Raw genomic sequence first — 12466 nt, forward strand, 5'->3', positions numbered from 1 at the left:
AAGATAAAGAGTGAAGAAGGTGTAATTTCAGAATTAATTAAGACCTTTTGGTTTAGCTCTTGTATTTCATCGGTTAATATTAGTTCCTGCAGAAAATTAGAAGAACATGTTAAGTGTAATGCATATGCTACTGTATTTCAAATGGGATGCCTTTATATTAGTTATAAAATTAATAAATCTGATAAAAATTGAAAAATTTTGACCTTTTTGAGACGAATGCCCCGCAAACTCATTTCCAATTGATTCTCTAGATTTTGTAGGTCTTTGAAATTCAAACCGTAAAGTTGTTCCCCCATCAAAAGTCTGTCATATAAATAAGAAAGTAGAGTAAAACTTGTTGGAATGTAAACACTATTTGGTAGTTGATGAAGATGTTGCTGCAGAAGAAAAAGCAAGCAAGAAGAAACAAGAAATTGTAGCTAGGATCTCGCCGCGGCAAGGAAGGATGATGAGTTCCGGAAAAAATTCCAAAAACTCACCACCACGGCGTGGAGAAAGTCATGCCACTGTGTAAGTTCGAGTTAATGAGCTCCAGAATTTAAGTCTTAGGAAAATTCCTATTTTAGGAGTTTGAGTTTATGAATATTTGTTTTCCTTTTCCTATTGTGAGTTGAATTAGGGAAGTAGAATTGGTTTAAGACTTTACTTTGAGTTAAAGTAGGAAATTAGGTTAAAATATGAGTCCTATTAGGATACAAAATATGAATCCTATTAGAATTTGGTTGTCCCATAAACTACATACAAATATAGAGGTGAGAATCAATTCATGATTATAAGAGAATGGAGATTGAGAAAATGTGATAACACAGGGGTTATTAAACACTATAGGTGGAGTGTCCTAGAAATTGTAATTGTTTCTGTCTTATGTACTAGATTGATGGCGTTATACACTCTTGTATATCGTGTTCATGAAATTATAATAGATTTCTCTCATGGATGTAGGCGAGTTATGTTGAATCACATCAATGTTGTATCTTTGTGTGTGTGTGATATTCTTCATATATTATTTGTTTACTTCCAATTCCAACAATTGGTATCTGTGCATCATCTTAATTTCCAACAAAGCTAACCATTTGTCATAGAGCGGATGATCTTCTTAAAGAGTTTCATCATTGTGATATTCTTCATGAGCTTATATCTATTGGGAATGGTTTTCCTATAAGGTCTTATTTTTTTAGACAATAGAACTTATATATGCAGGTTAGGGGCGAAGTTTTTATCACATGCTAGTGAAAAAGAATTTATAAACAACAAAAGGGCCGTGTGAAGCTCTCTAAAGAACCTAAAGAAGGCAAAAGTGAGTTCCAGTGAGAGAGAATATAAACGTTTGACTGGCAAAAAAAGGGGAAATATTTGTCGAGTAAAAAGATTAAGAAGCAGTGGTTTCTCATCATCATAAATCGTTGGTATATAGTGAATATAAGCTCTATCATATTGGTATCTAATGTTATTTGATTAGCTGGGAGTGTGCTACATAAGATGTCCTATTTATTTTTCTTTGTTTATATTTTCTGTCCATGATTATTCAGTATGTCACAAGACATTATTTTAGGGTTATTTCATTTTCGCACTATTATACAACAAACTGGAAGTAGAATATGCCGATTTGACAACAGCAGCAACAAATACTAATATTAATTTTGTATCAGCTGATTGAGTAATTGTTGATTACAAACATTGATTTCATCACGAGGATTATCTTTCAGAAATCAAGTCATAGGAAGGCTCACTTTTGCTATTCCTAAGATTTTGAGGCGCCAATCTATGCCAGTGACACTTACTTTTTGAAATTCTGAGGAAATATGTAATTTCGATTCTCTCTTAATGAGCTTAGTATGATCTTCTGGTGCCTTCATTTTCAAGGTATATAATTTCAGCCTGCTAATAATCAAAATTAACCTAAAACTATTATATAGTTGTGTTTAACTGAATGAAGGTCACAAGCATTGAAGCAAATCACTACATACATATATGCTAAGCATAACGTGTGTATTAAATTGAACTACTCTTACAGCCTGCTATGAATATTGAGTAAAATCAAGACCATAAATATTGGTCAGCTAGCAACATGCATAAATTACATGATGCTGATCATTTTTTTGTTAGAGAAACCTATTCTGTTATGCCATTCTTTCTTATTGTTCAGGGATATATGTTTATTGTGAGTCATTAATCTTTTCGTATATTGTTTGCTGCTGACATAACTAACATTCGTAAAATGTAATCATGTTATTTGTCAATTCATGTTGTTAACATTTTTTCATAATTACATGTATCTAATTCTGGGCTCTAAGAGAAAGAACATTTACCGATGATTTTCTTGCAAATTGTGTAGTTGTTGCCCCAACATCGCTGCCTCCCTTTTCCAAAACTAGCAGTACAATAGCACAAATTAAGCTCCACATGTGTAATTTTAAGATTTTGTTTATTTTCATAGAAGTGGCATGTTATTTATTAACTAATGATGCCCATAAGATGACATGAGGTAAAGCAAGATAAGCAACAAAGATGTTGAACAATCTACATTTTTCATTACACATTAATTTGGAAAGGCTCTGGGAACAAACCAAACTAAAGCAAACATTTGGGCATGAAATGCAACATGTTTACGGTAATGCCCAAGTGTGAACATCAATACCCTTCACATAGGATCTTGCAGAGACAGTATATATATACCACGTGGATGTTGTTTGATGGAGACTAAAAATTAATATAACTATGTTGTTTATTTGCTAATGATATGTTAAATTCATGATTTAGTTTCAGAGCATATCATATGTACTCAGAATATAAAAGGAAACCTATTACACAATTAGTATATGATATATCCCACATTTGACCTGCAATTGAATATTTTTGTCCATTGTGGTGCTTCCAAAACATCTCAAATACATATGGCTACTTAATTTTGCTGGAAATCTAACTGTGAAAGCTGAGATTGTAGTTAACGCAGTATACCTTTACTTCTGATGGTGGATTCAGAAATTGCTGATGATCCTCTTTTAAGTGGCTATATCGTTCAAAAACTTGTTTCATGCTGTGGTAAGCCAATCAAATGGTAAGATTCTTGCACAATTGACTGCATATATATTTTCAATCTATATAACATAAGATCATAACAATGCAATAAGAAAGGCTGCAGCTAATCAGTAGTCAATGTGTTACAGAAAATTGAAGATAAAGATAATAAAGGCCGCAAAGTATATCAACTAGAAGAGAATTATTGCATGTTGTTGTCTGGATTCTATGATTGTTATGCTCATACATTAGTAGGCAACATATATGGTAATCAAGGAAAAGTCCATGCGAAAACCTTGGGAAAATTACAAGGTATTAATTAACAAGTTTTTTCTGTAATTTTTGAGTTCTTGGAACCTCAGATCTCCATGTTTGAGCCGCTAAAGTTTTGACTTACACTGAGCGAAGTACTCAAATTAACAATAGTAACTTATCTTTTCATATTTTCAGTTTGTGTCAGTAGCTTCCCAAGATATTTACAGTGAGAGTAAATTAACTACTGATATAAGTGAAGACACAAGTATCTAAACTAATTAAAATACTAATCTGTTAAGCAGAATAACCAATTATTTTCTTAAATCTTACGACTCTCCCTTAACTATATGTAATAAAAGACTAATTAGAAATCAACGTTATAAAAACTTGAAAGGCAAATTGTTTGGTTCTGAGAAAGGCAAATTGTTTGGTTCTGATGTCATTTGACTTTGATCATCAATTCATTGGCATATGATATTGCAAATTAGTTGTGACAGTATAATTACTCGAATTTATCAATGTGACGATCAACTCTTATAAACATATATAGTTCAATGATTATCAACTTCTATCCCTAGCCATGATTTGAGCAACTTATACGGGGTAGCCCTCGAAGTTTAGGTAACTAACCCCAACCCAAAATTTAGTTATTATTTTCAAAGTTCTTAAACATTTTATTCATAGCATTTGCTATGGCTATCAATAGTTGGAAAGTTCTCACAGCATTTACTTATGAGAAGTAAAATCAACTCTTATATGAACTAAAAAATTTATATATTTTTCTTATATCTTTAACTTGATATTAATATCAAAAATTTATGTATATGAATGAAATTTTTATGTGGTTTGACCTCCCATTCATAATAGATCCAGGCTATGCACTATCCTGAGAATCTGATGCTCCATACAATCCTCATTTGTCTTAATTACTCTATATAGATTATACCGGTATACCCCAGAGCATTGGACCATGGATTTCAAAAAAATTTCCTAAGGTCATAATAAGTTCTTTTTCTAATAACCAAATGTGACATTCTGATAACCAACTCACTTAATCTATTTTGATCACTCTATCCAGTACCTCAAGAGTCTGTCCAATGCCTCAAGAGTTTGATTATGAATAAAGAGTCATAAATTCTCATGCAGATTGCTCGCTTTGGATCCAATTTACATATTGGATCTAATTCACAAGATTTTATTGTTTACAATCATCCCAAAAAGAAAATCTTGCAACACTTTTTTAGAAGGGATTCCACGTAATGAACCTCTCTTTATTTTTGACACATTACTCTCCCCCCTCACCCCCTCTCTTCATCTAGTCCATCTTTATTAATAAGCAATCTAAGAAAAGTTTAATTCATAGAGTATTAACTCTTATGTGGGTTTATTTGGTTGATCTCATCGAGCCAACGGGTTCATCTACCTCAACATTCTGCTTAGATACCCTTATCCTTTACTTCCCCAAAAACCTTCTCTCCATCAGCCACCAAAAACTAGAGCCGGCTCAGGAAATTAAATTGATCCTTATGAAAGTTCTAAATTAGGCTTTGTTATATTCATTAAATAAAAGCAATTAATTAGAAAAAATATTATTGAAGGAAAAATATTTTGAATTTAGTTGAGCCCCAAAATAAGTACGCATTTAATTTTTAAATTAGCTGTTCCGTGGTAGTTTTATGATATGTTACCGTTTTGCTTTAACATGTTAAATGTTACTATAATTAACAACCATATTAATATCCTAAAGCATTTCAAAATGTTAATCATTTCAACTGTTTTTGTTTACAAACAGATATTATAATACTTATATTCAAGCATGAAAAGAATACAAGTATACAATACTTATTTAAACAATTGAATCCATATTAAGATCCATTTTTTATTTTATGAAGAAATAAAAATAAATATTTATTGTTGCATAATACAAACAGATATTTTAATACTTAATTTGTCAGGACTTTTAATGGAAGTATGAGCACTTGAGCAGTCCTCCAACTTTTGGTTTCTAGAAGTTTCCATCTTAGGTTCTCTGCACATTATCTAACGTAATATTTATGATTGTCTTTCCTACTTATGCAATAGTATTTAGTGCTTCTTGATATATTTTATGTGATTGTTTATATGTGAAAATTTTGAACTCATGAAAAATTTTAGATCCTAAGTCCTAACAAAATTTATGAACAGTTATTGTCTTTGATAACTAGTGGTAGTATACTCTTAAAGAAGGAAACTATCACCTCCAATGAATGGAGACTCACTTAAAAGATGCATCAATCAACAAAGAAGTTTTTCATAATCGACTCATAACACGAACTTTTTATGGCTAGAGGAAGGTTAGTGACAATACCAAAAGCAAATGAAAATTAATCGATCGATATCAAAGTCTCAACACTACAGAAGCTGATTGTACCAAGCATCACAAAAAAGGACATATGAAAGATGTTGAGTGCTCTAATTAAATACCAGATATGTCTTCTCACTAGCTAAGTGGATAAAATGCTTGATTTTAATTGTTCCAATCACCACATATATATGTTAAAACACTGAATGGTTTTTCAATGACAAAGTGGTGAATGTTGAAATCATATAGAGGGGAAACAAACAACATCACCAATAAAAGGTTGGAAATAGCTAGAACAATTAAATATCAAGTTAAATGATGAGTTAATTTTTATGATCATGATAAATGTCATTTGAACTAAGTTACAGATTTAAAGAGAACCTCAAAACTTGAATGGAAGAAAGATTTTGAAATAGAAGATGAAGTGGTTAAAATTAGGTTTACATAATGAAAGGTAGTAAAAGGAAAAAACCTATGTTAATATCTTGAAGGGTATACGTAACACCGTGAGCCGGTGACATATCGGATTATTGTGTACCTCTATAACGATAACTCTATTTGAAATTTGTTTTAACTGGTCACTACCAATATCTAATGATGATTCATGATATGCATATGAACCAAGAATATAGAAAAGAGTGGGGGCGGTCTAATTCTTTTAATTAAAAAGTTGAAATAAAATTGCTTTACATTTAATCAAAGTCGTTGAAGTTGCCCAATAAGGATAAGAATGCTGAAATGTTTGACAACAAAGATATAAGCTTGCTACATAAGTTAACAGTAATTCTAATTAATATATGATCAATTGGACTTTAATATATAAATTAACCTTATTAATTATCAATCATCATTAACTTTTGTTAGTGGAGAAAATTATTATCCTTATTAATGACCAAGGTGGAGTATGATAATACAAAATTTATATTATATGGTCCTAAATCGAAATTAAATATTAGCTTTAGGATCAAAATATGATAAAGGTTTCTACCTAACGCTATAACTAGCTGTACTAGTTGGACTCCCTTAAAGCATGAAGATGGCAATATTAATTTGCTTGTTCAATGTAAAATCACTATCTTATATTAAAAAAATAAAAAATAAAAAATAGGGATGCTACTGCTAATGGGATCATACGATGATTAATTATGGGTTTCTATCGACAATTAGAAAAGCAACTTAAAGGCATGGAGAGTATACGATATATATCAAACACCAGTAGCTGGGTAGAAGATCAAAAAGTTTTAGTCACCACTAAGGTCATGAAAAGAACACAAGCAAACTGAAGAAATGATATTATATATGAGAACACCAGTTTGACGATGGGATAAAAAATATAGAATATAAATCATGCAATTCAAGCTAATTAGAAATGCAAGATATCCTCTTGGATAGGGCTAAAGAACTTACATATATGATATATTTACAGTACCTTTAAATATTTTGTTGAACTGATGAGCTGAGGATGTTAAAGATCAGTATGTAGCTTTATTATTTAAAGAAGCAGTGAAGGCTTAAAGGCCTAAGAGGAACAGTTTCGCTCAACTAACTAAATCCAAATTTTACAGAGACTGAATAAGGAAAGGGCTAAGGACTAGAAGATTCAGTTATCTTTTTGTGTATCGCCTCCCCTTATGTTGAATGCAATTCTTCACAACCACATTCGACATTTCATTCCTTATGTCAATCAAAGATAATGATAAATCAGTCCTATTCATATCATTTTATTTGTTTTCTTGCAATATCCCCTTATCTATTCCTATAGTTTCAACACTATAAAACAAAATTTCATGTTCACTTAACCTTGTTGAACCGCGATTTTGGAAGCTATACATATTCCAAGCTATAGCTGAAGGAGTGAGACCGTGAGACGGATGATATAACACATTGTATAAGCAAATTAGGCATGCGAATTTTAGTCTCTCGTAATTGCCTTTTTACATTTATCAGTTTACTCCATCTTTCGGTCTTTCCCCATATCCATCTTCTGCACCGGAGTTGGAATTTTGTTGGTTTTGATAACGCATTCTATGGCACCAAATTAGCTCAAGGCTTAGCTATCCCATCTAATTTTTCGTAACAGGGAGACTATATGGGGTATTATTTCTGCTATATATGATGCAGCTCTTCATTTCCCTATAGAAAACAAACATAACATCGTATGGCCATGCCCTCCTACGAAAGTCTCATTTTTTTGCTGGTAAAAATGAAAGTGATACCCTTGCAAAATATGTTTCGGTCCAAACCTAAACCCTAGCTAATACAAATCTTTATAAATGAAAATTTATGACTGTTATTAAATGTAAGGAAATCTAATAAACAGCAGAAAGAAACCAGTTAAAGTTTTGATATACTGAACATTTATGCAGTCATGAAGTCCTAGGAAGATATATATGATTCAGGTCCGAAGACTTTCTTGATTCCAAAATATGATGGCTTATTAACAAGAACGAAAAAACAGCAAGAAAATAATATCAAACCTGGTGCTCGCAAACTCATAGAGCTTTCCTGTGCTTGAGAAGATGGCAAGTCCAACTTCTGCATCACAAAGAATTGCCAACTCCTTTGCCTTCTTAATCAATCCTTTTCTTCTCTTTGAGAAAGTCACTTGCCTGCTTGTAGAATTATCGATCCTTCGGATCGCAATCTTCCCCCTCCCCATCCTTTATCAGTTGTGTTCTAGGGTTTCTGCTCACAGTATGAAAAGATACAGAGTTGGTTCATTTTGAAGGATAAATCAAGGATTACTATTACCTTCATAACAAGAAGAAATTAGAAGAACTTACTGTGGAGAGCCCCAAGGACGACTTAGAAAGGATCAGTTAGTGATTTTGGTGATGAAACAGCTTTATAAGAAAACAAATGATTGTGGGGCGCATAAATGCCTACTGGGGATATTAATGGAGTGATTTTGAAGTACTGTAAGGGGTACAACAGGGAGATCCATTTAGACTACTTTACATTTATTGTATGTAGAAAATTTTGATTGTGCCGTCACCATATACAGTGATGACACGTGGAAATACGAGTTTATCGATGACACGTGAAAATACGAGTTTATCTATGACATCTTCAAATATAAATACATCAATATTATTTATTTTTTCTATATTAAAATAATTGAGCAATATTAAACTTAAAATTTTTTCATACAACACTAATATAAAAGTTTAAGATTGATCAAATCGTAGTAAATTCCGTCTACACAAATACAAACTAATAAATAAAGAACTACAACCTTAAGGATTATATAAAAAAATTGTATAAAAAAATTGTAAGTGTAGTTTTATTGTAAATAGTTTATCTATGAAGTTGAGATTAGCATTATATAATTTTTAACTATTCTAAAAGCAGAAGCATGTTTCATTTAATTACTATTTAATATATTTTGATAAAGGAAGAAATTAAAGATATGGTGAGCGCTCCTTAAATTAGATTAATGGTATACGTATACATAATGTTCAATTACATATTTGTTGTTGTTTTCTTTCTTTTTGGATGTATAAGATACAATATTAGACGTGCATATTAATTTGGAAAAATATACTGCGAAACATAATTTTCTTTTTAAGCTTTAAAAAATGCTTCTTGTACAATTAACAAGAAATGTTGCCAAAATCTGTCAAATAATATTTAATTAATATATCCACAAGTCTTTTTATATCTTTTTTTTACTAAGGTGTTATACACTTGCATTTCCCAAGTAACCCTAATTCTTTTTTTAACTCAGCCAAAATTACTGAAGGCAATCTAAATCCAAAAGCTGGTGAGTTTGCAGGTGGTCGGGTAAAACAAACTAATTTCGGGGGATTCTCCACGTGTCAGACAAAACATTGGGGTTAGAGAAAATGGTTTTGTTTGAGGTTTCCAAATTAGGTAAAGATAAATCGGATTCATATGCAAATCCAAATGTAAAGGACTTATTCTTTCTTGGTTGTTGCACGTTTTCTGGTTCCTAAATATTTTTCTCATTTGGTAGTTGGATCGGAACTCCCTCTAGTTAATCTAACTTCCATTACTTTTTATAATCAAAAGCAACAAATTACATATAGAAAACGTTTACACACAGTCAATTTCCTTATCTATAAAGGTGCCAAAAGGAATTAATCCACAGCCTCAAAATGCCAATTCGATCTTTGCCTTTTCTATACTTTCTTGACCCTGAGATCAGCATTACAGGAAAGATGTGATATCTTTAAAGAACATAAAATACCCATCAAATTCAATTTATTGATATAATTTAGGAGAAATTATATAATGCAAGTTGCATGAAATTAATCTTGCAAACACTGACACACACATGTGAAAGCCTAGATTAAGCATCCGCCAATCGAGGGAAGGATTGGCACGCTTGTATCGTTCAAAGCCAATGGCAAACAGTCCGTACTAACCTTCGTCAAATGTGTAAATATAAAGGAGATATTCTACTAAGATAATGAAGAATATATATTAGTATAATGTATCACCCACATCTTGGTTTCATTATCACTTTAGATTTTAATACTTAATTAATTACTTTGTTGACCACATCTATGCAAAGATTAGGGGCCTGTTAAGACACCAATAATCATAAAGGTTTGGTGACTGTCCCTATTCTGAAATTGCCATTGGCTGAAGCCCATGTGAACGTGATTTGTTAGACCAATAAGATTCGATCTCGCCTTAAATTGTATTAAGGTCCTTGGATTAAGAAGTCGCCTAATTCAAGATTAATATTAAATTAGTGCAGCAATTATGCCTCAGGTTACGAGCTTGGCCAGGTGTCAATCATCAACAAATGATAAATGTGATTAGACCAAGAATAAGTTTTTATGATGTATACTTTTTCATTAGTTTATCATCCCAACAAATGAAATGTCACTTTACTGAGTCATCAGACAATTGAAAATGGCTTCTTTCTAGTTGCGATGTTAACATTTGTATATGATAAAGTAACTTTAGTTTAAGACAGGTGCACATGAACGTCATCATAATTCTCAAATTTCTCCACCCTAGGAAATTAAGGAAGATATGCATTTTTTTTTTTCTTGAGGGGGGAGAGTTCTGTCCCTTTCCATGTTTATATTCTCAAAGTTCACATAAATCATGGATTGACCCAAGTTGCAATTTCATATTATTTTGGACCAAACTTTCTTTACTTTGCATATGCTTTGATTTTTGTCGGAAATTAAAGATGGAAACATTCTAATGTACTCTACCGCTGACACTTGTTAACTAGGGTTTTAAAACTTCTAGGCTAAGCCTTGGTTATATCTTCCTGTGTCAAAAGGCATATATCAGAGTAAATTGCCACTGTTTCCAGATAACAATGTACTTTTTATAGCCGGCTCTAGCTGGGAAAATGAAGATGATAATGCACAATTTTTTCTGGCGAGCTTTTGAGTGTTTATACTTCATATTTGGCATGACACTGAAAATCTCTAATCTTAAAAATCTGATATAGTAACAATAACTTCTCCAAATGACACTAAATTCCCAAATTCCAAAGACTTATGATGTGAATCTATATACACGAAGAAGTTCACACAAAAGAAAGAAAGAAACAGAGAACAAGAAACTTTGAGAGAAACAAAAAAAAAAAAATTACTTCTATCGTGTTATTTCAAGTCAGATCAAAAGAGTTTAAAAAGTGTTTATATAATACAAGTTAGTCCAGGCTGGTAATCCTTGTGAATAACTAGCTACAAAATCTCAGCATTTCATTTTAATCAAACAAACACACTCTTAGCATAATAACACCGTAGGATCTGTTCTTTAGTAGCTACAACACTCATTGACCTTTATAACTAACATCAGCTTCTTTCTAACTAAACCAGTTTCTCTGTTTTTACATATTAACTACCTTAGCTTCTTTCTGACTAAAACAACTTCTCTGCTTTAACATCATCCCTCAGTTTGAGACTCAGATGCTCACTAACATCTTCCCTACAGTAATGTAAACTTTCCCATACTTATTCAAACAAAGACAGCCTTTATGATGGAAACTATATCCAAGAAAGAGACATGGTTCAGTATGATAAGAGAGTTTGTGTTTTTGGTATGCTGATAAATGGAAAGCATAAGCATCCAAAAGTTTTCAAAAGAGTGTAAACTGGATCTTTGTGAAACAAGAGCTAAATGGTGCATGATTTTTTAGAATAGGTGAAGGTAATCTATTTATAAGATAAACAGTAGTGTGAAAGGAGTACCACCAATAATGAGGCATGGAGGCTTGAGCAAGCAATGTCAACCCAATTTCAATTACATGTATGTGTTTCCTCTCCATCTTACTATTTTGTTGGTGAGTATGTGAACAAAGATGTCTAAAATGAATACCTTGACTAGTAAAATAAGTGACTAGAGGTCTAAACTTTCCTATCCAATCTGACTTAAGGTCCTTATTTTGGTGTAAAATTGTTGTTTCACCAGTTTGTGAAATTGCATGACTATAGTAGCTACTTCAGACTTGAGTTTCAAAGGATAAATCCATGTATACTTGGTGAAATCATGAACAAACAATAAGTAATTTTTGTAATCAAGTGAGGAATTAACCAAGGTAGGTCATCACACATCTGCATTCACAAGTTCAAAAGGTGTAGTAGACTTAGTTGTAGTATAAGCAAATACACTCTGATGGAGCTTTCCAAACTGACATGTTTCACAAAAACTCATTTTATTGATATGTCTATGATTTACAGATATTTGAAACATAATCTAATCAAGTACAATAGCATAGGGGTGCCCTAAAACGTCTATGCCATAACAATTGGCCTTTATTTTCTTCATCTATTTCTTCAACGGGTACTATGATTTTTATTACACGTATCAGACATATAACTTGTATCAACAAGAGAGCCAATGTTAGCAACAGTGAGA

General features: G+C 31.9%; 1 protein-coding gene across 1 annotated transcript; it reads right to left on the reverse strand.

Moving 5' to 3' along the window:
- Positions 1-161: 161 nt before the first annotated feature.
- On the reverse strand, positions 162-8273 carry LOC116140122 (agamous-like MADS-box protein AGL21). The gene is made up of 4 exons (XM_031425749.1): positions 8092-8273; positions 2959-3037; positions 2310-2371; positions 162-303 (listed from the first exon to the last, which is right to left on the reverse strand). The coding sequence occupies exons 1-4, from the start codon at positions 8271-8273 to the stop codon at positions 162-164; spliced, it is 465 nt and encodes a 154-aa protein (XP_031281609.1).
- Positions 8274-12466: the final 4193 nt, after the last annotated feature.

The sequence above is a fragment of the Pistacia vera genome, unplaced genomic scaffold (assembly GCF_008641045.1).
Source record: "Pistacia vera cultivar Batoury unplaced genomic scaffold, PisVer_v2 Contig363, whole genome shotgun sequence".
Classification (NCBI taxonomy): Eukaryota; Viridiplantae; Streptophyta; class Magnoliopsida; order Sapindales; family Anacardiaceae; genus Pistacia; species Pistacia vera.

Bases quoted from the DNA above. Each gene is read 5' to 3' on its own strand.
- LOC116140122 (XM_031425749.1), bottom strand. From the start codon at position 8,273: ATGGGGAGGGGGAAGATTGCGATCCGAAGGATCGATAATTCTACAAGC. The intron at 3,038-8,091 runs GTTTGATATTAT...GGCTTACCACAG, and splicing joins TATGAGTTTGCGAGCACCAG to CATGAAACAAGTTTTTGAAC. The intron at 304-2,309 runs GTAAATGTTCTT...TTTATATGACAG, and splicing joins AATTTGCAAGAAAATCATCG to ACTTTTGATGGGGGAACAAC.